Genomic DNA, 22,207 nt, shown 5'->3' on the forward strand with positions numbered 1-22,207 from the left:
GGCAGCCACAAGGAGGGTACCGTATGCAGAGATCATATGCAGAGATTTGCCTGCTGTGGTATGCCACGGAAAAGCCTAGCACTTCTCTGCTACAGCCTAACTACTACTGCATGGGGTGCCTGTACAACAGGGCCTACATGGCACCCTCGCTAGCTCAAAACATGTAGCAACACCTTGCCTAGCTACACGGCGGTGTTCCTAGGTCCAACATGCCTCCACTACGCCTCCACTATGTGACGACATGGAATCTGTGTCGAGGTTTCATGATGATGACTCAATGTGGCGCACAGCAGAATGACAAGAATCTTTGATTCGCCTGGCACCTAGTTGCTTACCGTACTTCCAAGGGCAGTAGGTCGAGGCAACTTGTTCTTGACCCGCAAGGCCTCTAGACCCGCATGCCCCCGCCCGCCCCCGAGGGTGGCCACATGCAAGAGCCGGAGGGCGGGGAAGCATTTGAGGCGGGCGTAACAAAGGTATTCCCGCAGGGAATACCTTTGTTACGGCCCCCCTGCACCCCCCGGAAATGGACAGGGGGGCGGCGCCCCCCTGTCGACCCCCCTGGAACGCGGCGCGAAGTGCAGCATTATCATTGTTGGGATGATCATTACTACCGATCCCTCGGGCCCCGGGTTCTCTTTTTGACAGGGGGGCGGCGCCCCCCTGTCGGACCCCCCTGGGATTGAGGGGCAGGTGGAGCACGGCGAGAGTATGGTCCTAGGCAAGCAAGGTACATGCAGGCCGACATTGGGGCGACGTGTGGAAAGGCAGGACTTGAAGGGGTGAAAGCTCTGCCGTGCACTTGGAAATAGTTTATGGCACGGGCGGTCATGCAGCTTCGTGTGGCAAGGTGTGTGAACGGGTGGGTTATTAAGCAAACCTTGTAGCGGCAGCAACGAAGTCAACTATGAAGGCATACGTTAGGAACTTCTAATTATGGCACGAGAACCGTATGCGCCATCAGCGTTGCTGGAACTGTTCGCGCCATTAAAGTATGCCAGGAGGGTTAGCTGGCGTGTTGTACATTTTGAACTCTGCAACACCAGGTGTAGGAAACGGCCCAGGCTCCACTGCACAGTAGTGGCGCGCCGCGCAGCCTGGTTGCGCTTGCAATAAGCCTCAACTGCAGCGGGACAAACAACAGGCAGGGGAGCAAGCGCGTTAAACCATGCGGCCCACAAAGTACCTTTGTGCACGCATGAACCCAGCTGAATAATACCCCGGCCACGCACGCGCACGTTGGACTACTGACAGCCGACGGTCAGGAAACAAACCCACAGTGTCAGCGCGGCGCCTGCAGGCATGCACCAGCGCGGGTTAAGAACGTCCATATCACGTGCGAGCAGCACGCCAGCACCGCACTGGTGCATGGATGGCTGCCCTGCAAACACGCCGAGCAGGATATGGAGTGAGACCCAGCACCAGCAAGGGAACTCAGGCCACGCAAACAAGCAGGCAGCAAACAACAGCTTACCTGAAACGCCACGCCGCGCCTGCGCTGATGCCTGCAACTGTGTGTGGCCGCGTGCACGGGAAAGCGGTAAATACAATGTATGTGTGTGCGGAGCTGAACAAAGGAGCCGCCGCGGGTAAACGGGAAAGCAACTGGGCGCCGGCTTGTATCACTTGCTGCAGGGGCGGCCGTGTGACAGGCTGCTGTCATTGGCCGCTTGAAAACGCGCCTGTCATCAGCAGCTTGCCCTCGGCGCGCGGGATTTGCGTGCTGTGCGCAATGACTGCATGGCTGCGAGGCGGCCCTAGCTAGTTATTAGTGTGCTGCTGCAATGGGTTGAGCGGGCGTGGCAGCACGGAAGCATGCTGACAGGTGACCCACGGGCGGTGCGGCTGCCGCCAAGATCCGCGGGTTACGACTAACTGCACGTACATCGGCTGTACAAGCTCGCGACCAACGCGGACCCGCAAACTGCCGCAGCACCGGTAGGAATGTGAAGGCCGTGCAAACAAAGCAGCGGCATGAAATGGGCCACCGCCGGCCGCGTGCAACCCTTCCTCGGAGTTACAAAACGTGGGCTCCAACGTTTCGGTGCATTTTTCCAACGTTTGCCGCGCCAATATCATGAGCCATGTAATGAGCAATACTGTTCACGTGTATCACCAGCGGATACACTCGCGGGTGCATGGCAAGAGCACCACCAGCAGTGGTGCCAGTGATCATCGACGGCGCGAAGGCGGAATCCCGGGCGCCACGCTGCGCGCGCGGCAGCGCAACTCGCGCCTGCCTAAAGCCAACCCCGGCACCGGCGCGCCAAGGGCGCGCGCGCGGCCGGAGCAGCGCTGCCACGCGCGCGGGCGCCGGCGCCCGGATCGCACGGCGCCCGTGCTTGGGTCGCGGCGGTTGGGCGGGTTCTCGCGCTGCCGCGCGCGCCGCGCGCGGTTGCGCGGGGTTATAGGTGCGCGGGGCTGCGGGCTTTCAGACTAGCGCGCCGGGCGCGCGAACGAGGGCGCGGCGCGGCGTCTATGGCGCCGTAACCCAAAATGTGTAGCGAGACCCTTAAGAGCGGGGGCAAATAATAAGAGGCCCTTAGATCCACATGCCCCCGCGCGCCCCCAAGGGGAGGCGGTGGGATGACAGTTGGGGGAGAAGGCGGAGAAGGGAGGAACTAAGGAAGCATCTCATTTCTTTCCCGCAGGGGGGCCAGCCCCCCTGCACCCCCCGGAAATGGACAGGGGGGCGGCGCCCCCCTGTCGACCCCCCTGGTATGCAGCGCAAAGGATCTGTGATGATGATGAGGGGGGTGGGTGTGGCGGGTAGGGATTATTACCCGCCCCCCTCACGGCCCGTCGCTTCTCTTTGACAGGGGGGCGGCGCCCCCCTGTCGGACCCCCCGAGGTGGAACGGTGGCTAGGGTATGGGTGAGAGGGGAGCCTAATACATGCACCGGCATGCGGAACGTTTGGGTGGGAGGAAGGCGAGGACGCAGGCTAGAACTGCATTGCTGGCGGGATGGTTGCAAACAATTGTTGCACGGACATGAACTGGACTCCACCCGCACGTGCTGTGTGGCACAGTTATAGCATGCGTGGAGCGCATATTGCTTGCTTGGATGCAGCTGGGTTGGTGCCTCTGTTGCACTGCAAGGGGTTGCACTGGAGGCAGGTGCACTAAGCAGGGGCACCTGTTCACAAATGATAGCATCATGCATTCGCGCTGGCTTGTGCATAAAGGGAGCACCCGTGATAGAAAGTGGGAGGGCGTGTAACTGCTGGTTTTGCTCGGCTGTTGAGCCGACTGCACAACCACACTTGCACATGACAGCGCGCATGGTGCACGAGGCAGCTGCATATTATTGTAATGGTTTTCATGATTATACAATTTAAGCACCGACATAAGAACAGTGCATAGGAGCTGGCCAAGTAACTGCACGCAACTGATGGGCGGTTGGGCAGTTAGTTGGCCGGCAGCAGTTGCGCACATGTGGCCTTTCACTGGTGCATGTCTGCCGGTGTTCATTTGCAGTCCCACACCAAGAATAACATAACAAACACAGGCGCAGTGCATCGCATAGGACCCGGCGCCGGCGAGGTGACTGCAACACACTAACGCCGCATGCAGCAGTTGGTGGGCGTTTGTGGAACTAAAGTGGGCCGATGCGGCGGCAGTTGGGCATATGTGGGTTTTCATTCGCGCGCGCCTGCCACTCGCACTGCATGCACATTTTGGCTGCGATGCTGCAGGCGCAGCCCAGCTGGATCAGTCGCGGCAGCATAGCGCGGCTGGGCAGCAGGCGGGGCAAGGCGACCGCTGCCCCGAGCGGTTTCCGGCTGGTTTTGCAACGGCGCGCGGCTAGTAATGGTGCAGCAAGTATATAAGCAATGTATAAAATGTATAAACATGTAATGATACGCTAGCCAACATGTTTGGACACGTCACAGCTGATGCCACCACCAGCGATAAGCACTAGCGCTCATCATGGGGGCGGCCGGCACAAACACTGGCCTGGCAGCTAGCTTGGCGCGCGGTGGCGGCCGCCGGTGGCGCCCATTTGTAGGGGGCGGCAGCGCGCGGCTCCCGCAGCCCGGCGGGCGCGCGCGGGATGGCCGCGCGCCGCGCGAGCTGGCGCCGCGCGGAGCCGGCGCCCGGATCCGGGGAGCCAGCGGCTGGATCGCGGCGGTTGGGCGGGCTCTCGCGCTGGGTCGCGCGGCGCGCGCGCGGGGCAGCGCCAGGGCCTAGAAGAGCGTGCTGGCTTTCGGGCGGCCCGGCCAGGCGCGCAACCAGGCGCGCGGCGGCGGCGCCATCCGAAAGTAACCCAAAAAATCTAACGGGGCATATAAGAGCGGGGGCAAATAATAATAATAAGAGGCCCTTAGATCCACATGCCCCCGCGCGCCCCCAAGGGGAGGCGGTGGGATGAGGGGCGGGGGAGAAGGAGGAGAAGGGAGCAACTAAGGAAGCATCTCATTTTTTCCCCCGCAGGGGGGCCAGCCCCCCTGCACCCCCCGGAAATGGACAGGGGGGCGGCGCCCCCCTGTCGACCCCCCTGGTATGCAGCGCAAAGGATCTGTGATGATGAGGGGGGTGGGTGTGGCGGGTAGGGATTATTACCCGGCCCCCTCGCGGCCCGTCGCTTCTCTTTGACAGGGGGGCGGCGCCCCCCTGTCGGACCCCCCGAGGTGAAATGGTGGCTAGGGTATGGGTGAGAGGGGAGCCTAATACATGCACCGGCATGCGGAACGTTTGGGTGGGAGGAAGGCGAGGACGCAGGCTAGAACTGCATTGCTGGCGGGATGGTTGCAAACAATTGTTGCACGGACATGAACTGGACTCCACCCGCACGTGCTGTGTGGCACAGTTATAGCATGCGTGGAGCGCATATTGCTTGCTTGGATGCAGCTGGGTTGTGCCTCTGTTGCACTGCAAGGGGTTGCACTGGAGGCAGGTGCACTAAGCAGTGGTGCTTACTGTTCACAAATGATAGCATCATGCATTCGCGCTGGCTTGTGCATAAAGGGAGCACCCGTGATAGAAAGTGGGAGGGCGTGTAACTGCTGGTTTTGCTCGGCTGTTGAGCCGACTGCACAACCACACTTGCACATGACAGCGCGCATGGTGCACGAGGCAGCTGCATATTATTGTAATGGTTTTCATGATTATACAATTTAAGCACCGACATAAGAACAGTGCATAGGAGCTGGCCAAGTAACTGCACGCAACTGATGGGCGGTTGGGCAGTTAGTTGGCCGGCAGCAGTTGCGCACATGTGGCCTTTCACTGGTGCATGTCTGCCGGTGTTCATTTGCAGTCCCACACCAAGAATAACATAACAAACACAGGCGCAGTGCATCGCATAGGACCCGGCGCCGGCGAGGTGACTGCAACACACTAACGCCGCATGCAGCAGTTGGTGGGCGTTTGTGGAACTAAAGTGGGCCGATGCGGCGGCAGTTGGGCATATGTGGGTTTTCATTCGCGCGCGCCTGGCACTCGCACTGCATGCACATTTTGGCTGCGATGCTGCAGGCGCAGCCCAGCTGGATCAGTCGCGGCAGCATAGCGCGGCTGGGCAGCAGGCGGGGCAAGGCGACCGCTGCCCCGAGCGGTTTCCGGCTGGTTTTGCAACGGCGCGCGGCTAGTAATGGTGTAGCAAGTATATAAGCAATGTATAAAATGTATACACATGTAATGATACACTAGCCAACATGTTTTGACACGTCACAGCTGATGCCACCACCAGCGATAAGCACTAGCGCTCATCATGGGGGCGGCCGGCACAAACACTGGCCTGGCAGCTAGCTTGGCGCGCGGTGGCGGCCGCCGGTGGCGCCCATTTGTAGGGGGCGGCAGCGCGCGGCTCCCGCAGCCCGGCGGGCGCGGGATGGCCGCGCGCCGCGCGAGCTGGCGCCGCGCGGAGCCGGCGCCCGGATCCGGGGAGCCAGCGGCTGGATCGTGGCGGTTGGGCGGGCTCTCGCGCTGGGTCGCGCGGCGCGCGCGCGGGGCAGCGCCAGGGCCTAGAAGAGCGTGCTGGCTTTCGGGCGGCCCGGCCAGGCGCGCAACCAGGCGCGCGGCGGCGGCGCCATCCGAAAGTAACCCAAAAAATCTAACGGGGCATATAAGAGCGGGGGCAAGGAATAATAACAAGGCCTCTAGACCCGCATGCCCCCGCCCGCCCCCGAGGGTGGCCACATGAAGGAGCCGGAGTGCGGGGAAGCATTTGAGGCGGGCGTAACAAAGGTATTCCCGCAGGGGGGCCAGCCCCCCTGCACCCCCCGGAAATGGACAGGGGGGCGGCGCCCCCCTGTCGACCCCCCTGGAACGCGGAGCGAAGTGCAGCATTATCATTGTTGGGATGATCAGTACTACCGATCCCTCGGGCCCCGGGTTCTCTTTTTGACAGGGGGGCGGCGCCCCCCTGTCGGACCCCCCTGGGATTGAGGGGCAGGTGGAGCACGGCGAGAGTATGGTCCTAGGCAAGCAAGGTACATGCAGGCCGACATTGGGGCGACGTGTGGAAAGGCAGGACTTGAAGGGGTGAAAGCTCTGCCGTGCACTTGGAAATAGTTTGTGGCACGGGCGGTCATGCAGCATCGTGTGGCAAGGTGTGTGAACGGGTGGGTTATTAAGCAAACCTTGTAGCGGCAGCAACGAAGTCAACTATGAAGGCATACGTTAGGAACTTGTAATTATGGCACGAGAACCGTATGCGCCATCAGCGTTGCTGGAACTGTTCGCGCCATTAAAGTATGCCAGGAGGGTTAGCTGGCGTGTTGTACACTTTGAGCTCTGCAACACCAGGTGTAGGAAACGGCCCAGGCTCCACTGCACAGTAGTGGCGCGCCGCGCAGCCTGGTTGCGCTTGCAATAAGCCTCAACTGCAGCGGGACAAACAACAGGCAGGGGAGCAAGCGCGTTAAACCATGCGGCCCACAAAGTACCTTTGTGCACGCATGAACCCAGCTGAATAATACCCCGGCCACGCACGCGCACGTTGGACTACTGACAGCCGACGGTCAGGAAACAAACCCACAGCGTCAGCGCGGCGCCTGCAGGCATGCACCAGCGCGGGTTAAGAACGTCCATATCACGTGCGAGCAGCACGCCAGCACCGCACTGGTGCATGGATGGCTGCCCTGCAAACACGCCGAGCAGGATATGGAGTGAGACCCAGCACCAGCAAGGGAACTCAGGCCACGCAAACAAGCAGGCAGCAAACAACAGCTTACCTGAAACGCCACGCCGCGCCTGCGCTGATGCCTGCAACTGTGTGTGGCCGCGTGCACGGGAAAGCGGAGCTGAACAAAGGAGCCGCCGCGGGTAAACGGGAAAGCAACTGGGCGCCGGCTTGTATCGCTTGCTGCAGGGGCGGCCGTGTGACAGGCTGCTGTCATTGGCCGCTTGAAAACGCGCCTGTCATCAGCAGCTTGCCCTCGGCGCGCGGGATTTGCGTGCTGTGCGCAATGACTGCATGGCTGCGAGGCGGCCCTAGCTAGTTATTTGTGTGCTGCTGCAATGGGTTGAGCAGGCGTGGCAGCACGGAAGCATGCTGACAGGTGACCCACGGGCGGTGCGGCTGCCGCCAAGATCTGCGGGTTACGACTAACTGCACGTACATCGGCTGTACAAGCTCGCGACCAACACGGAACAGCAAACTGCCGCAGCACCGGTAGGAATGTGAAGGCCGTGCAAACAAAGCAGCGGCATGAAATGGGCCACCGCCGGCCGCGTGCAACCCTTCCTCGGAGTTACAAAACGTGGGCTCCAACGTTTCGGTGCATTTTTCCAACGTTTGCCGCGCCAATATCATGAGCCATGTAATGAGCAATACTGTTCACGTGTATCACCAGCGGATACACTCGCGGGTGCATGGCAAGAGCACCACCAGCAGTGGTGCCAGTGATCATCGACGGCGCGAAGGCGGAATCACGGCTATCCCGGGCGCCACGCTGCGCGCGCGGCAGCGCAAATCGCGCCTGCCTAAAGCCAACCCCGGCACCGGCGCGCCAAGGGCGCGCGCGCGGCCGGAGCAGCGCTGCCACGCGCGCGGGCGCCGGCGCCCGGATCGCACGGCGCCCGCGCTTGGGTCGCGGCGGTTGGGCGGGTTCTCGCGCTGCCGCGCGCGCCGCGCGCGGTTGCGCGGGGTTATAGGTGCGCGGGGCTGCGGGCTTTCAGACTAGCGCGCCGGGCGCGCGAACGAGGGCGCGGCGCGGCGTCTATGGCGCCGTAACCCAAAATGTGTAGCGAGACCCTTAAGAGCGGGGGCAATAATAATAATAATAATAATAATAATAATAATAATAATAATAATAATAATAATAATAATAATAATAATAATAATAATAATAATAATAATAATAATAATAATAATAATAATAATAATAATAATAATAATAATAGGAATAATAATAATAATAATAATTACAATGCCGGCCCATAGGGCCTGGCATGGATTAACGGGGCAAGGTGACTAGGGCGAGAGGGCCCGCCCCAGTGTTTCCAAAACCGGGTACTAGTACCCATTCGGGTACTGAGAAAATAATTCGCCGAAATTGACGCGGGTACTGGAAACTAATTATTGGGGCCTCGAGTACCCACACGGGTACCAAAAATTTAATCCGCCGGACCCTATACTACCCGGGCCCTGTTCAGCACGGAGGCAATCGACCACGCGAGCTCTGTCTTAGAGGCTGCTGCATCTGGCACCGTGACGCTGCCGCAGGGCAGCTTCGTGGCGTTCTGGCAATCGCTGACTCGCGCGCAGTACATTGCCGACAGCTGCAGTGAGTTCGTGCGCCTGGCCAAGCTGGCGGCTACCATTGTACCCGGATCAGTGGAGGCGGAGCGTGTGTTCAGCACCATGAGCTACATCAAGAACAAGCAGCGCAACTGGCTGGAGCAGCGGCACCTGTGCCTGGCTGTGCGCATGATGGCGCAGCGGTGGTTCTCTGTGTCGGACTTCCCGTACGCGGCAGCCCTGAAGCACTGGCGTGACAGTGCCGAGTTCCGCTGGGCGGACTAAGCTGTGGCGGGGCGATTAATGCACTTAGTAGTTGTGGTTGCTGTGGCTGTGGGTGTGCAGACTGACGCAGGAAGCTGCATGTAGCGGGGCGGAAACAGTTTCGGGCTGGCTGATACTCAAGATTTGGAAGCAAGACAGGACGACGTGGCAAGACTTAAACGCATGCAATTCACTCAAAACAGTGTATTTTGGTATGGTCGTGAAAAAAAATTTTGGGGGGGGCTTCCGCCCGCCCGAACCCCCCCTACGAAGGGGAGACGGGGCCTTCGGCCCCCGGGTACTGGAAGTAAAATGTCTTGAGCAGGCAGGTACCCGTGGGGTACTATAACGCTAATACCTTGTATAAGCTTTTGGAAACACTGGCCCGCCCCCCTCACGCTGACGCCTCACCACGAAAGAGTCACAACCTCCGAAACTACAACCTCCAAGTCCTAGGCCGCTCTTCAAAGTCCACTACATCCAAGCCTGCACACCTAGCATATCGAGCTAGGGAAGCGCCGCGTTATAGTAGTGGAGCACTGCCAGTTCATGCAAACCGAGGAGCCATGGCGCTCCTCCTCGAGCCTTGGATAGTGAGCCTTGTCTTGAACCTTGGACCTCGCCACTAAATCGGACTTCTGCACCACGACCTTTCTAGGTTGCAGCGGGCATAAGCCCGCAATTGCCGCTATGGGCAATTACCTTCATTCGTGGGATCACCAATCGGTTTCACACCAATCTTTCGCCTTTTGCATAATTGGGCTTTTTATCCGGATTCGTACCCGGGTCCCTTCTGCCGTAAGGACGAGTCAAATCGCTTACTGAGTTAGCGATCCTGTGATAGTCAGGGGCAGTGGCTAGCATAAGATACAAGTGTACGTGCAGCGTGGGTGGAGCCTTGTGCGGGGCTGGACGGAGTGGCGGTTGTTTTGGAGGTCGCTTGTGTGCAACATGCCGCCGGGTGTGGCGTGGCTGGGTTGACCAATTCACCTCTTGGGCCACCTTCGTGTACGTCGGCTCCTCCGACTGCTCCCCCTGGCAGTAGTGCGCGGTCACCATACATGCCTTGTATGGATGGGCCGACCTTTCCACTCAAGAACCATGCCTACACCACCTGTCCGTCTCGCCCCTCCCACTCATCAAAACGGAACGTCCTTCTTGTCTTCCAAGTACCACCAAACACGCACAGACCCCTCCGCCATTGACGTTCCTCAGGGACCTTTGCACCAAGACACTCTGACAGAAGGATTGTTGTACATCCCGTGATGTGGGCGGAACACGGAAACAGTGCACGCCCACAGGTGTTGTGCTGCCGCAACTAACAGCAACCCTCAATCCGCACCCTGCCTGCTAGCTATTCAAAGTAAGGGCTCAGGGTCGCATGCTCTTGCCAACCCATGGAGTCTTGCAGCGCAAACGTGTATGCAAGCACGCCAGCCCGCCAGCCCACATGCCCGCCCGCCAGCCCACATGCCCGCTCGCGAGCCGACATGCACACATGCGCAAGTAAGCACCTGCATGCGGCACTATAACATCGCTTCAAGCAATCCCAAGATTCCCAACTAGTTATTGACACAATGTTATGAATGCCGGCATCGATTGATACACATGAATTGCATACCTGGTGTCCAGCCCAAAATAAGGTACAGACTGCATTTCCCATCCTCCCCATCCTCTTGATGACATCTCGGCCGCCGTGCGCGCGATCACTGCATGGATTCGGCCGCTAGCTTGTTATTATGGTTTTGCTCTTGTGCCTGGAAATGTGTCGTGGGCTCAGCCCATTTTTCCCTTGCATGCAAACCCACGTCCACTCCTCATTCCAGGTCATACCAGTACGGTATACCACTACTGCCTTCAACGCCCCCGCCCCCCTTCACTCCGTTCTCCATGAAAGGCTCAGCCCGACCAATGCCTGCCGCTCATCAGTTGTGCGGCGGTACAGCCGTGCCGTACATAGCCTCTTGCAACCTCCATCAGGATATCGTACCAGAGTCCAGCGGGCGGTGGCAGCCCTCCCAAGTCCATGTAATTGCTTGTCCGTCTACGGATAAAGGACATCGCCGGCCCCGGCTTATGTGCATGATGCAAAGAAATGCTACTATCGTGATCATACTAGGCCGGAGAACAATGCCCATGCACATGCCATAGACCAAGGCTGTGCCAATGGATTGCACCCCGCCGCTCAGCACTCCGACAACCTCGTGATAACACTCCCATTTATGAAAGCAAATCAAACCCAGTCCAGCAGGGGTAGTTGGTCCAGCGGACTCCCGTTGCCAAAATCGCGTATCAAACATTACTCCGCGCCATCCGTCAATGACGAGTGTTGTGGAAACGAATGCGTACGTAGACCAGATCCGTCATGTCCAGATACCACACATTTGCAGCACCCAATCGCCCATACCTCTCAGTAGCCGCCTTGACCCTGCCTGACCCAGCTGACGGTGCGTTAGATCCAAATCGTTCCCCAGCCTTCAAGGCTGTGTACCACGCCGTGCAGTACCGTATGTTGGCTGGGCCTTCTGGCGCCCCAACCCAAATCCCACAATCCCACAAGAATCGTTCTTCATGTGTGCCAGCAGCCAGCCAGCCAGCCAGCCAGCCAGCCAGCCAGCCATCCTTAGTTCTGCCGCAGCGCAGCCCGGCTCCAATCGCCTTGCCTGCCAGCCAAGCCGCGCCCCTCTAGTTCTGGCATCTCTAGCAGTGACAGCAGCCCAAGAAACCCAACACCTTTCTTACCAACGCAATCAGCACGCGATCACGGCCCGCGCACAACACGGCTGCTGACCACAATCTGCGCAGCCTACAAGCCTGCCACGCTTTTGCTTCGGCGCACGGGTTTGCGGGTCTTGCGCCCTCCCTCCATGCCGCCGCCACCCGGCGCGCCTTGGGTAGCATACGCCACCTTCAGCGCAGCATTGCTCATGCCGCTGCCGCCCGCGCCAAGGCCCCCACCACCTCCACCTCCGGCGCCTCCATGCGACTTCTTCTTGATGGCGGCTGCGGGCAGCGCCGGCATGGCGACCGGCCGCTGCCCATCCACCACGCGCCTGCAGGCCGCAACAAATAAGCATGAAGCACGGTCGCGCGCAAGACGTCGGTGTGCGCAAAGCGTCAGTGATGGCCGCTATCTGATTTGCTGACCGACCGCGCGCGTGCATCTCATGATAGCAACGAGTAAGCGCCCCGCATGCTACGCCCCAGCCGACCCCTTTCTACGCCCCACCCACCCGCCAGCGCCCGCCAGTGCCCGCAGCCCCTATCTTCTCCCGCCGAACAAATTAGAACCAGAACGCGCGTGCACGCACCAGTGGTTGTAGTTTGCGATGAAGCAGCTGAAGAGCGGCAACGCCCCAGGGAAGGCGGAGGCGAGCGCGTGCGCCAGGGGCAGCGCAACGAACTCGTAGAAGCCCACCTGGCCCTTGCTGACGCCCTGCTTGGTGCGGTCAAACAAAGGGCTGATGGGGAGGCCCAATTCCTTCTCCTTGTCGCCCTGGCGGAAGAACTCCTCCTCCAGGCCCGACAGCCATCTGCGCCGCAGCCGCAGCAGGGCGTGTGCGTGTGAACGAACGTGCATACCATAAGCATGCCACTACGTTCATTTTGTGTGTGTGTGTGTGTGTGTGTGTGTGTGTGTGTGTGTGTGTGTGTGTGTGTGTGTGTGTGTGTGTGTGTGTGTGTGTGTCCACTGTGTGACTCAGGGCAACTCCCAAGTTACCCAGCTTGCTGCAGCAAAGAAGGCACCGCCGGCAGGCAGGCATGTTTCCCGCCACACTATGACACCGTAGATTGCAACATCCCAGCACTACCTTACTCACCGTTCGTGCACTGCGAGCGCCTCGCCTAGGTGGCCCAGGTCCGCGACCTTGAGCGCGAGCTGCATGCAGCGGAATTACCACACAGGGTGACGCACGTATCAGATCGCGATCAGCAGCAGGTCTACAGATCTATCTCGGAGCAGGTGGGGCCCGGACATGAAGTAGTCGCAGCAGCAGCCAGGAGGTGCACGAGCAGCAGCAGTAGTAGTAGAAGCAGTGGCGGTTCCATCATTCACCAGCAGCTCCTTGTATCGGCATCGCGTCACAATGTGGTCATACATTAGTGCTTTACCAGGGCCAGGCGCGGCCCGCACACATACATGGAAGGAACTTCACACCTGCAGGCTGAGAAGCCGCTCCGTCTCGTCCGCGGGCCGTGGAGCCGTCAGTCGCAGCAGAGCCGCGGTGGCGGCGTCACCAGGCCCCGCTCCCGCTCCCGCCCCCGCTCCTGCGGCTGCTGCTGCCCCCTCCACGAAAGTCACGGCCACGTCGGACAGATCCAGCATGCCGTTGTTGCGTAGGCGGGCGGCGTGCATGGGGCCGTTGTTGCGGTACATGGCCAGGTCACTGTTGGAATGGAAGGGAAGGGAAAGGAAAGGAAACCGGGAGGGAGGGAGGGCGTAAGTGTGCAGGTGGCATCAGTCACAGTGAAGGCGTCAGGCGGGGTGGCTTGGGGGGGGTGCTTTCATGATGAGTTCAGGAAGTGGTAGATGGTAAGATGGTGTTGCGCACACACACACACACACACACACACACACACACACACACACACACACACACACACACACACACACACACACACACACACACACACACACACACGCACACACACACACACACACACACACACGCACACGCACACACACACACACACACGCACGCGCACCCGTCCATGACGTCCTGCGAACGCATGATGTCATGCGACCCCAGCACCCGCAGCCGAACGCCGCCGCCGGCAGACCCAAAAGGCCCGCTGTTGCCAGAGCCGCGGCCATTGGGGCCGCTGCTCATGCCACCCGCGCCGCCGCCACCGCCACTGCTGCCTGCCGGGCCTGGCGCCGCCGCCGGACCACCGGTGCTTTTCTCCAGCTGGAATGCGGCCAGGCGGTGGACGGTGTTGAATTGCGACAGCAGCGAGAAGTGCTGTTTCATGTCGGTGGCAAGCACTAAGTCGATCACCTGCTTGCATTCGCAATTTGGGTTTTGGGTTTGGGGTTTTGGGTTTGGACTTTCGGATAACAGGATGGAGATTGCTTGCGCCACTGGCAACAGGGGACCAGACACACGAAAACACACGGCACGGCAAGCCCAGCCAAAAGGCCAACGCGCGTGGAGGTGTGGAGTTCTCGTTACGCACCGTCTTGCGCAGGCTCTTGCGCTGCTCGGCGCTCAGCGGCGCCCACACATCCAGTCCGGGGCGGCGCAGCACTGCGAAGGAGGCGGCGGCGTGGTGGTTCTCCAGCGGCGAGCCTGCGCGCGTGCGTGTGTGATGTGCATTTCTAAGTACCAGGGAATACGAAAAGTGCGTGCATGGGTGGGGTGCCGTACCCGCCTGGATCCAACGCAGAACAGACCAGACGGCACTGCTGCTGCTCACGGTTGTGTGTGCTGATTAACGGGACACGGTACCGTACTCAGTGTGATACATTCGTACGGTGCCGCACTCACGGTCATTGTAGGTGAGTGCGAGCGGGTGCGAGGTGGCAACAAGGAAGTCAGCTGTGAGGCCGGGGTGCGCGTAGTCATGCACGATCTGCACATGGAGGCGTCAGAACGGATTTGTTAGGGAGCACAAGGGAGCACGGTGTTAGGAAGTGACAGATGTGTCAGACGTGTTAGGAATTGGTAGATGTGTAAGATGTGTTAAGGAGCACAAGGGAGCTGGCAGGACAGTGCGCAAGTGGTTGTTGACCAGTGGACGAAAACACACGAGAAGCGCAGAAAGTAAGCCGCAGTGGCCACACACGCGTAACACCGGGGCCCCGTGTGCTTTCATAGGCTGACACTACAGGTCAGTCAAGTATCCCGCCTCACCGCCGCCCAGTACACCGCAAGCAGCCCCAGCGGGTCCAGGTAGTGCACCTGCGCGTGTGTGTAAGCGCATGTGGGTGCGAGCGAGGGTCACGACGGTCTGCGTGTGTGTGTCAAAAGGAGAGGAACCATTTCCCTTTACCTACCGGCAACCTTACGTACAGCCCTTCGGCCTTACATATGTTGCGTGCATAATCCTTCCGCCGTTGTTGAAACATATCCATGCCCCTCATGTCCCCCAGCCACACGCACGTACACACAAGCACACCTGCAGCTGCGCTCCGTGGATGACCACGTGCATCGTCTGTGGCGGAGGCAAGCGGTGGCGAGCGGTGGCGAGCGGTGGTGAGCGGTGGCGAGCGGTGGGGAGCGGTGGGGAGGGCGGCAACGGTATATATCACCATTGTGTGCGTGCGTATGTGTGTGTGTGTTGAAAAAGAGATGAAAGCCCTCCCAGACGATGCCGGAGCTACATGTGTGTGTGTGTGTGTGTGTGTGTGTGTGTGTGTGTGTGTGTGTGTGTGTGTGTGTGTGTGTGTGTGTGTGTGTGTGTGTGTGTGTGTGTGTGTGTGTGTGTGTGTGTGTGTGCGCGCGTGTGTGTATATGTTGCAAACTGCAAAGCCAACCGGAACACCCGTAGCAGCAACAAGCACACCGCACGCACAAGCAAACATACCTGCAGCACGTCCGCGGCGTGTGTGGCGCTGTGGTAGGGGTTGTCAACGTAACCCTCCTCCACCTTGCGCAAAGCCCTGCACATAGCAAGCAGCGGGCGCGCGGGCGGACGGGCGGGCGGGCGGGCGGGCGGGCGTTAGCGAGTCAGGTAGAAGGCACCCGGCATGGCGCAAGCACGGGGGCGTAGTGCGAGTAGACAGCTCCCATGGGCCACACCCGCTGCCGCAAGCGCACGCGGACTCGCATGCGCAGTGTCGAGCCCCCTGCGTGCCTTCCTTACAAACGCACACATGCACACGGACACACGCACAAGGCCCCGCGAGCTTCGTTCCTTCCCGCCTGACCCCGAACACAAGAAAAGCACGTACGTCGAGCCCCTCCCCTTCCAGCTTTAAAATTCCAACACGCTCTTTTGCGCTGCTGTTGTTCAGGCGTACGCACACGCCAACTCCCCAAGCGGCGGCCCGCACGACCCGCCGCACCCACCTGACCAGCACCGGCGGCTTGAGGCCGAACCGCCGCACCAGCCCACTCCTCTGCAACAGGTAGAACCCCAGCGCGCTCAACGGCCAACCGCCGGTGGCCTCCTTCAGCGCCCACGTGTCGAACTGCCAACCGTCGGCACGCGCCAACAGCCGCTCCACCTGCACGGCACGGGGCGGCGTGGTGGCCGGCGCGTACGTAGAAAGAAGTGGCGCAATGTGGTTAGCTATCTATTGCAAGGATGTATGTCTGCTCACAAGCAAGAGCCGCACGTAGGGGCGAAGCGCGGGTTGGGGTTGACGCGTATGTATGCGTGTGCCTGTGCCTGTGTGCTACCCTATCTACTGAGGTGCCCACGGCCTCACTAGGCCTCACCAAGGGGCACTTGGGCGCTGCTGCGGGTCCGGACGGGGCAGGAGTACGTGTGTGTGTGTGTGTGTGTGTGTGTGTGTGTGTGTGTGTGTGTGTGTGTGTGTGTGTGTGTGTGTGTGTGTGTGTGTGTGTGTGTGTGTGTGTGTGTGTGTGTGTGTGTGTGTGTGTGTGGTGTGCGCATGCGTACACATGCGCGGGTTTGAGGCGCCCGTGGGGCGCGTTTGGTGCCTTTCTACCAGTGGTGCCAACAAAAGGGCAAGGGGTTCACAGGAGTGCTTCTCCACACACCTCCCGCCTCCCCAGCCTCCTGCCTCCTGCCCAGCGCCCGCCCCACAGCAGTAACAACTCACCGAATCAATCATGGCCGGCGGCGGCGGAGCCGCCGCTGCCGCCGTTGCCGCCGCCGCCAGCAACGCCTGCTGCTGCGCGTGCGGGTTCGCCGGCCCGTGGCCGGGGTGGCCATGCGACGCGTGCGGTGGATGCTGTGAGGGCGTCGTGCCGTGGCGGCTCGCCTCCGCCCCAGCCGCCGCCGCCGAGCCGTCCGCCTGCGCCGGGTCAGCGCCTTGGAACAGGTGGCGCGCGCTCTTGACGCCGCGCATGATGCTGAAACTCATGCGGCGGCTGCTGGGCGCCCGCAATTGCGGCTGTCCGCCGCCGCCGCCGCCGCCGCCAGCACCGTTGCCGTCGCCGCCGCCGACGCCGCCAGGCGTGGGTTCCGGCGCAACTGCCGTTTGGAACGGCGAGCCCGACCCCGGCGTCAAGCTCGGCTGCTTCAACACGGCCGGCGCCAGCAGGTTACCCAGGAGGTGTGCAGCGGACGCGGCGCGGCGCGTTACCGCCATCTCGCCAGCGCTGCCGCTGTGGGCGACACCACCGCCGCCAGCACCGACGTTGTTGTCGTCGGACTCGCCAGCGTGTCGCATGGCGGCGGTGCTCGCCCATCGTGACACCGACACGGACGGCGGCGAGTCGTCGTCTGTGAGCAGTGTGCTGGAGCACCTGACGCGTCCACTGGCGTTGCCGCGCAGCCCAGCCTGTTGGGAGGCCGCAAAGGCGGCGGCGGTTGTACTGCCAGCGGCGGCGGCGGTTTTACTGCCAGCGGCGGCGGCGCCGCTGCTAGAGCCCGCCATAGCACTGACGTCGACGGGCGAGGCGATGCTGAAGTTCACGCCGCCGACCGAGCCGCGACGCGCTCCAGGCGTCAGCAGCGCCGACGGCGGCGGCGGCGGCGGCGGCGGCGGCAGCATCGGCGGCGCGCCACTGCCGGTGCCACCATAGGGGCTGCCGCGCGCGCCGCCGCCGCCACCGCCGCCGCGGTTGCCGCCGGCGGAGTGCAGCATCAGCGTCGCCAGGGTATGGGAGCTGACGGCGCCGCCGGTGTCGTTGCTGGAGGCGCGGGTTACCGACGTACCGGGGCCGCCGCCGCCGCCGCCGCCACCTTTGCCGCCGCCGCCGCCGCCGATGCTTATCTCCGTAGTGCTGCCCACGTGCTCCGTGTTTGCGGTCAGCGGCGGTGACGTCACGGAGAGCAGGACGGCGTCGGGGGCGCTGGCCGGCGCGTGCGGTTGCGGGCCGGCGGCGGCGGCAGTGGTGCCGCCGCTGAAGGGGCTCATCATGCCGGTGCGAGACGACCCCGCCGGTGCCGCCGCCACGGCTGTTGCCATTGACGACGGCATGTCGGACAGAGTCGCGGTTGAGCGTGGGCGGCGGAAGAAGCGTGATGACGTCGGCGTGTGCCCGCCGCCGCCGCCGGCACTGACGGCAGCGGCGCCGCCAAAGCTGGAGCCGCCATCCGGCGGCGCCGCCGGCGACAGGCCGGGCCCGCCGCCGAGCAGGTTGGCGGCGGGCGTCAGCACATCCACTGAGCGACGCATGTTGCGTGCGAGACTGCCAGTGCGCGGCAGCGGAGACAGCGCCCATTGCCCGCCACCCGGCGTGACGGCGCCGCCTCCACCGCCGCCGGCTGCAGCGGCAGGGCGCAGGCCAACGGCCTCGACGCTGGCGCGGCGGCCTGCGGAGAAGCTGAGCGAACTGCCGAGCTGTTGTACGGCAGTGGCGGCGGCGCTGAGCGACGGCCGCAGGAACGACCTGAGCCGTACACCCAGGCCGCCCCCGGCGCCTGCCGTACTGCTGCCCAAGCCGCCGCCGCCGCCGTGCGGGCTCTCGCGGTCAACCCCACAGTCCGCCGCACCCTCCAGCCGCACAGACGCACGGCGGTCCCGCCCACCAACGCCGGTGCCGCCGACACCTTGCTCATTACCGTGCGGCCCCTCCGACGCGTGGTACGGCAGGCGCGGCATCAGGATGTAAGTCAGAGCCGCCGTAATCGTGCCGTACCCGTCATCATCGCTCGCCACACTCGCCGTTCCCAAGCCGCCACCGGCGCCCATGGCGGCGGCGGCGGCGGCGGCCGCCGCCGCTGCACTTGCGCCGCCCCGGCTGTGCGCCCCAATGTGCGCCGTGTGGCCTTCCTGCACCGACGGCTCCTTGCCGCCGCCACCGCCGCCACGTCTGCCGAGCACCCTGCCAAACCAGCTGGCGCCCAGCCCCAGCACGCCGCCCTTGCCGCCGCCACTGGTCTCTTCGTCTTCTTCGTACCAGCCGCCTGAATCTTCGTACAGACCGTCGCCATCACTAGAGTCGTACGGACCACCGCCGCCACCAAAACGGCTGCTGGCGGCGCCGAGGTCAACCGACTGGCCCAACTGCAGCATCAGCTCCCGAGCCACGTCGCCCTGTTGTTTGAATCAGATAGGGAAAAGGGAGGGAGAGGGCGGTGGCATGATTGTAACTGACCATACACTGTGGAACCAACTCAACCCAATCCAACCCAACCCACACACCGCGGCCCCCCGTTGCAATTTCTCCAGCCGCATTAAGGACTACCTCGGTCGTTCCCCCAGAGCAGCTTCAGCCCCCAGCCCAGCCCAGCACGCACACCCCACCCTGTATTTTGCCTTCCCAGGCCCCGGCCCCGCTTGCTGTCCCTTGCTCGCACCGCTTCCAACGACGGTACGTACGTGAACCCAACCCCTGATGCCCCGAACTACTGTGGCAGTCTAGCTAGTCAGCAGCGGCAGGGCTTTTCGTCGTAGGCTATAGCGGGGCTACTGCGTTCGCTCTCGCTAAAGCTCTCGCTAAGCACTCGCTACAGCTCTCGCTACAGCACGAACTCACGTCTAGGTTGGCCGCCCGCAGATGCTCCTGCAGGCCCATCACTGACACGCCGTACACGTCTCGGCCGCGCAGCAGCGCCGCCTGCACCCACGCCGCATCCGCCGCCGCCGGCAGCCGACCCGCCAGCACCGCCCCGCACAGCTCCAGCGCCACCTCCGCCACCGTGCCTGTGCGTGCATGCGTAGGGTGCGTAGGGTGAGGGTGCATACGGTAGGGTGCTGAGGGTGGGTGGGTGGCCGCGTGAGGGTGGCCGCGTGAGGCTGGGGTGGGCGCGGGTGGTTGGTGAGGCACGCACATGGCGTGGGCGCCGACGCCGCCGCGGGCATGCATGCAAGTGCTGCGCCATAACGAGGCAGGCAGGCTACGGAGCAGGCGGTCCCCTGCATGCCTGCTTGCGCGCGCGCGCGCGTGCGTGCGTACGTGAGTACGTGCGTGCGTGCGTGCATCCGCGCTTTTCCGCGCTGACTAACGGCAGGTGCGGGCCAGGGTGTGGCGAACTGCGTTGGTCTGAGTGTGGGGGTGCGCTAAGGGGTGCCATCAGCGGCGCACCTGTGTGTCTGCTGCTCCTGGTGCCGCCCGGCGCGGCGCCGTGCAGCACGTCGGGCGGCACCACGGCCTCCAGCAGCAGCCGGTGCCGGCGCCTGCGGGGTGCGGGGCAGCAGTGGGGCGGGGCAGGTGCAGCGGGGCGGGGCGTAAGGGGCGCGGGCGTCAGTTGCAGCAGCAGCAGCAGCAGCAGCGCCCAGGCGCGCAGGTGGGCGGGCGGGCGGGCAGGAGGGCGGGTTGTGCAAGGGAGCACCGATGGGGCCTTTCGGGAGGGGAGCGGGGGATAAGCAGAGTGCAGGAGGCAGGAGGAGGGCGCCAACATGGGCTGTGTACATGTGCGCCGTGTCAGGTCTTGCGGATTACTGGGAACGCAGGCACTCAGGCACGCACGCACCTGGCAATGAGCCCCACAAACAGCGACCAAGCCACCGCCGCCGCCAGCACCACCACCGCGGCCGTCATTCCGTCGTACAGCGTCGAGTTGGCACTGGTGCCGCCGCCGCCGCCGCCGCCGCCGCCGCCGCCGCCGCCGCCGCCGCCGTCGCCGCCGCCGCCGCCGGCCGCTTGTAGGCTGTCCAGGCACTGGGACAGGCGCTGTGTGCGCGGCGCATGCAGGGAAAGGTGCATGTGGGTTTGTGTACGCTGCGGGTCCGTGTGGTGCGTGTGCTTTGGCGTGCGTCGTCGTGCATGGACTGAAACATTGCGTGCGTGACACGCGTGTGACGAAGGTGCGCATGTATGTGCGACTGCAACAGGCTCAGTGGTGCGGGGAAAGCGGGGGGTTCCTTTCGAAGCCCGACCGAGTCACCATGTGCAGCGTGCGTGTACATTTGGTTTCGGTAAAGCCTTGCTGCAACCTCGCAACTCGCAAGCTTATCATCGTCAACAGGTGGGTGTTGGGTTACGGTGCAACTGCTTCTCGGTTCTAGACAGCATGCACATACGGGAACGCGTAGGTGTGAGCTGCGCTTGCGCGCGTGTATGTGCGGGTTAGCAGCCACGCGCATTCGCAGTGTTACCGAACTTGATGGGCTGTGACCAAACGGCATTCTGCACATACGGTGCATACGTGTTCAGTCCCCTTGGCAAACCCCGTGCGTGCGTGCCTTGAGGCAGCCTCGCCGATGAGAGTCATCCCCTCCCCACCAGGGTTACGCGTCGTGCCGTGTGGACACATCGTTCGCCCTCACTCAACGCGGCACGGCAGGCTAGCCGCATAACGCCCGAGTTTGCATTGTTGCGTGCATGTGGGTCGGGTCAGATTCGTAGCACCCGCGCGCCGTTCTATGCAGCAATCACAGTTACGCACCTTGGCCCCATCGCTCTCCACGTCGCTCGCGTGCAGCACCACCCACAGGCCTAGGCCGAGCACGAGCGCCAGCAGCGCTAGCGGCCATACGACGATCGATGGGTAGTCCCTCACCAGGAGCCATGTACTCTGTCGAGGGGTTTGATAGTTCACATGGCATGTCTGACTCAAGCGGGTCAAGGTATAGAAGTCCATGGAGCGCGCGCACAAAAAGGCGCGCCCTTGGGTGGTGAGGGGTCAGGTCGAAAGCACAAGGATGCCTGTGCCCAGCAAGACACTGGCACAGTCACCACGCCGCGCAAGCAGCTCGCGAAGCAGCGCCGGCGAATTGCGTTGTCTTTACACGGTGACCAAAAGCAAGCGCGCTAAAGCGCGTGGCTGCTGGGCGCATGCGCTCAACAAAATTCCCTTCACAAAATCTTAGCCTATCTGATGAGTTACTTCTCGCCTTGCGACAGGTGCATATATTTCCAAGAAACACGTACCTGCGTGTCGTCCTTCAGCTGCCCCGCCCAGCGCCCGAAGCAAGGCATTCGGCGTCGGCGGGCTCCCGAGCGCACCATGACGGAGCGCGCGCTTGCTGCTATACTATTTCAACGAGAGATAAACTTCACCATGTAGTAACACGATTTCAAAACCGTGTGGGACTCAAGGAAATTGGTAAACGGGCAAGTCGCGCGAGTCGCATTAGTTTGAATTCACTCTATATTCAAGCGCTGATTAGCAATTTCCTTATGTGCAGTTTCAAAAGCAAGCCATCGAGCGAGTTGTTGAGGTCACTGTGCAGGTTACTGTGTCTATAGAACACTTCCTCAAAGACCTATTTCAATGGCATGATAGCCTTC

At 62.0% G+C, this 22,207-nt stretch overlaps 1 protein-coding gene across 1 annotated transcript; it reads right to left on the reverse strand.

Annotated features, from left to right (window-relative positions):
- Nucleotides 1-9,180: 9,180 nt before the first annotated feature.
- On the reverse strand, nt 9,181-22,196 carry CHLRE_11g468100v5 (uncharacterized protein). The gene is made up of 17 exons (XM_043067560.1): nt 21,848-22,196; nt 21,363-21,491; nt 20,448-20,647; nt 20,060-20,151; nt 19,511-19,677; nt 16,684-19,068; nt 15,965-16,122; nt 15,480-15,555; nt 15,072-15,107; nt 14,807-14,854; nt 14,441-14,525; nt 14,130-14,242; nt 13,659-13,951; nt 13,111-13,339; nt 12,773-12,831; nt 12,263-12,484; nt 9,181-12,004 (listed from the first exon to the last, which is right to left on the reverse strand). Exons 1-17 carry the CDS (start codon nt 21,923-21,925, stop codon nt 11,758-11,760), a joined length of 4,617 nt encoding a protein of 1,538 aa, XP_042919565.1. The 5' UTR covers nt 21,926-22,196; the 3' UTR covers nt 9,181-11,757.
- Between the last annotated feature and the right edge of the window lie 11 nt (nt 22,197-22,207).

Source organism: Chlamydomonas reinhardtii, chromosome 11, assembly GCF_000002595.2.
Source record: "Chlamydomonas reinhardtii strain CC-503 cw92 mt+ chromosome 11, whole genome shotgun sequence".
Classification (NCBI taxonomy): Eukaryota; Viridiplantae; Chlorophyta; class Chlorophyceae; order Chlamydomonadales; family Chlamydomonadaceae; genus Chlamydomonas; species Chlamydomonas reinhardtii.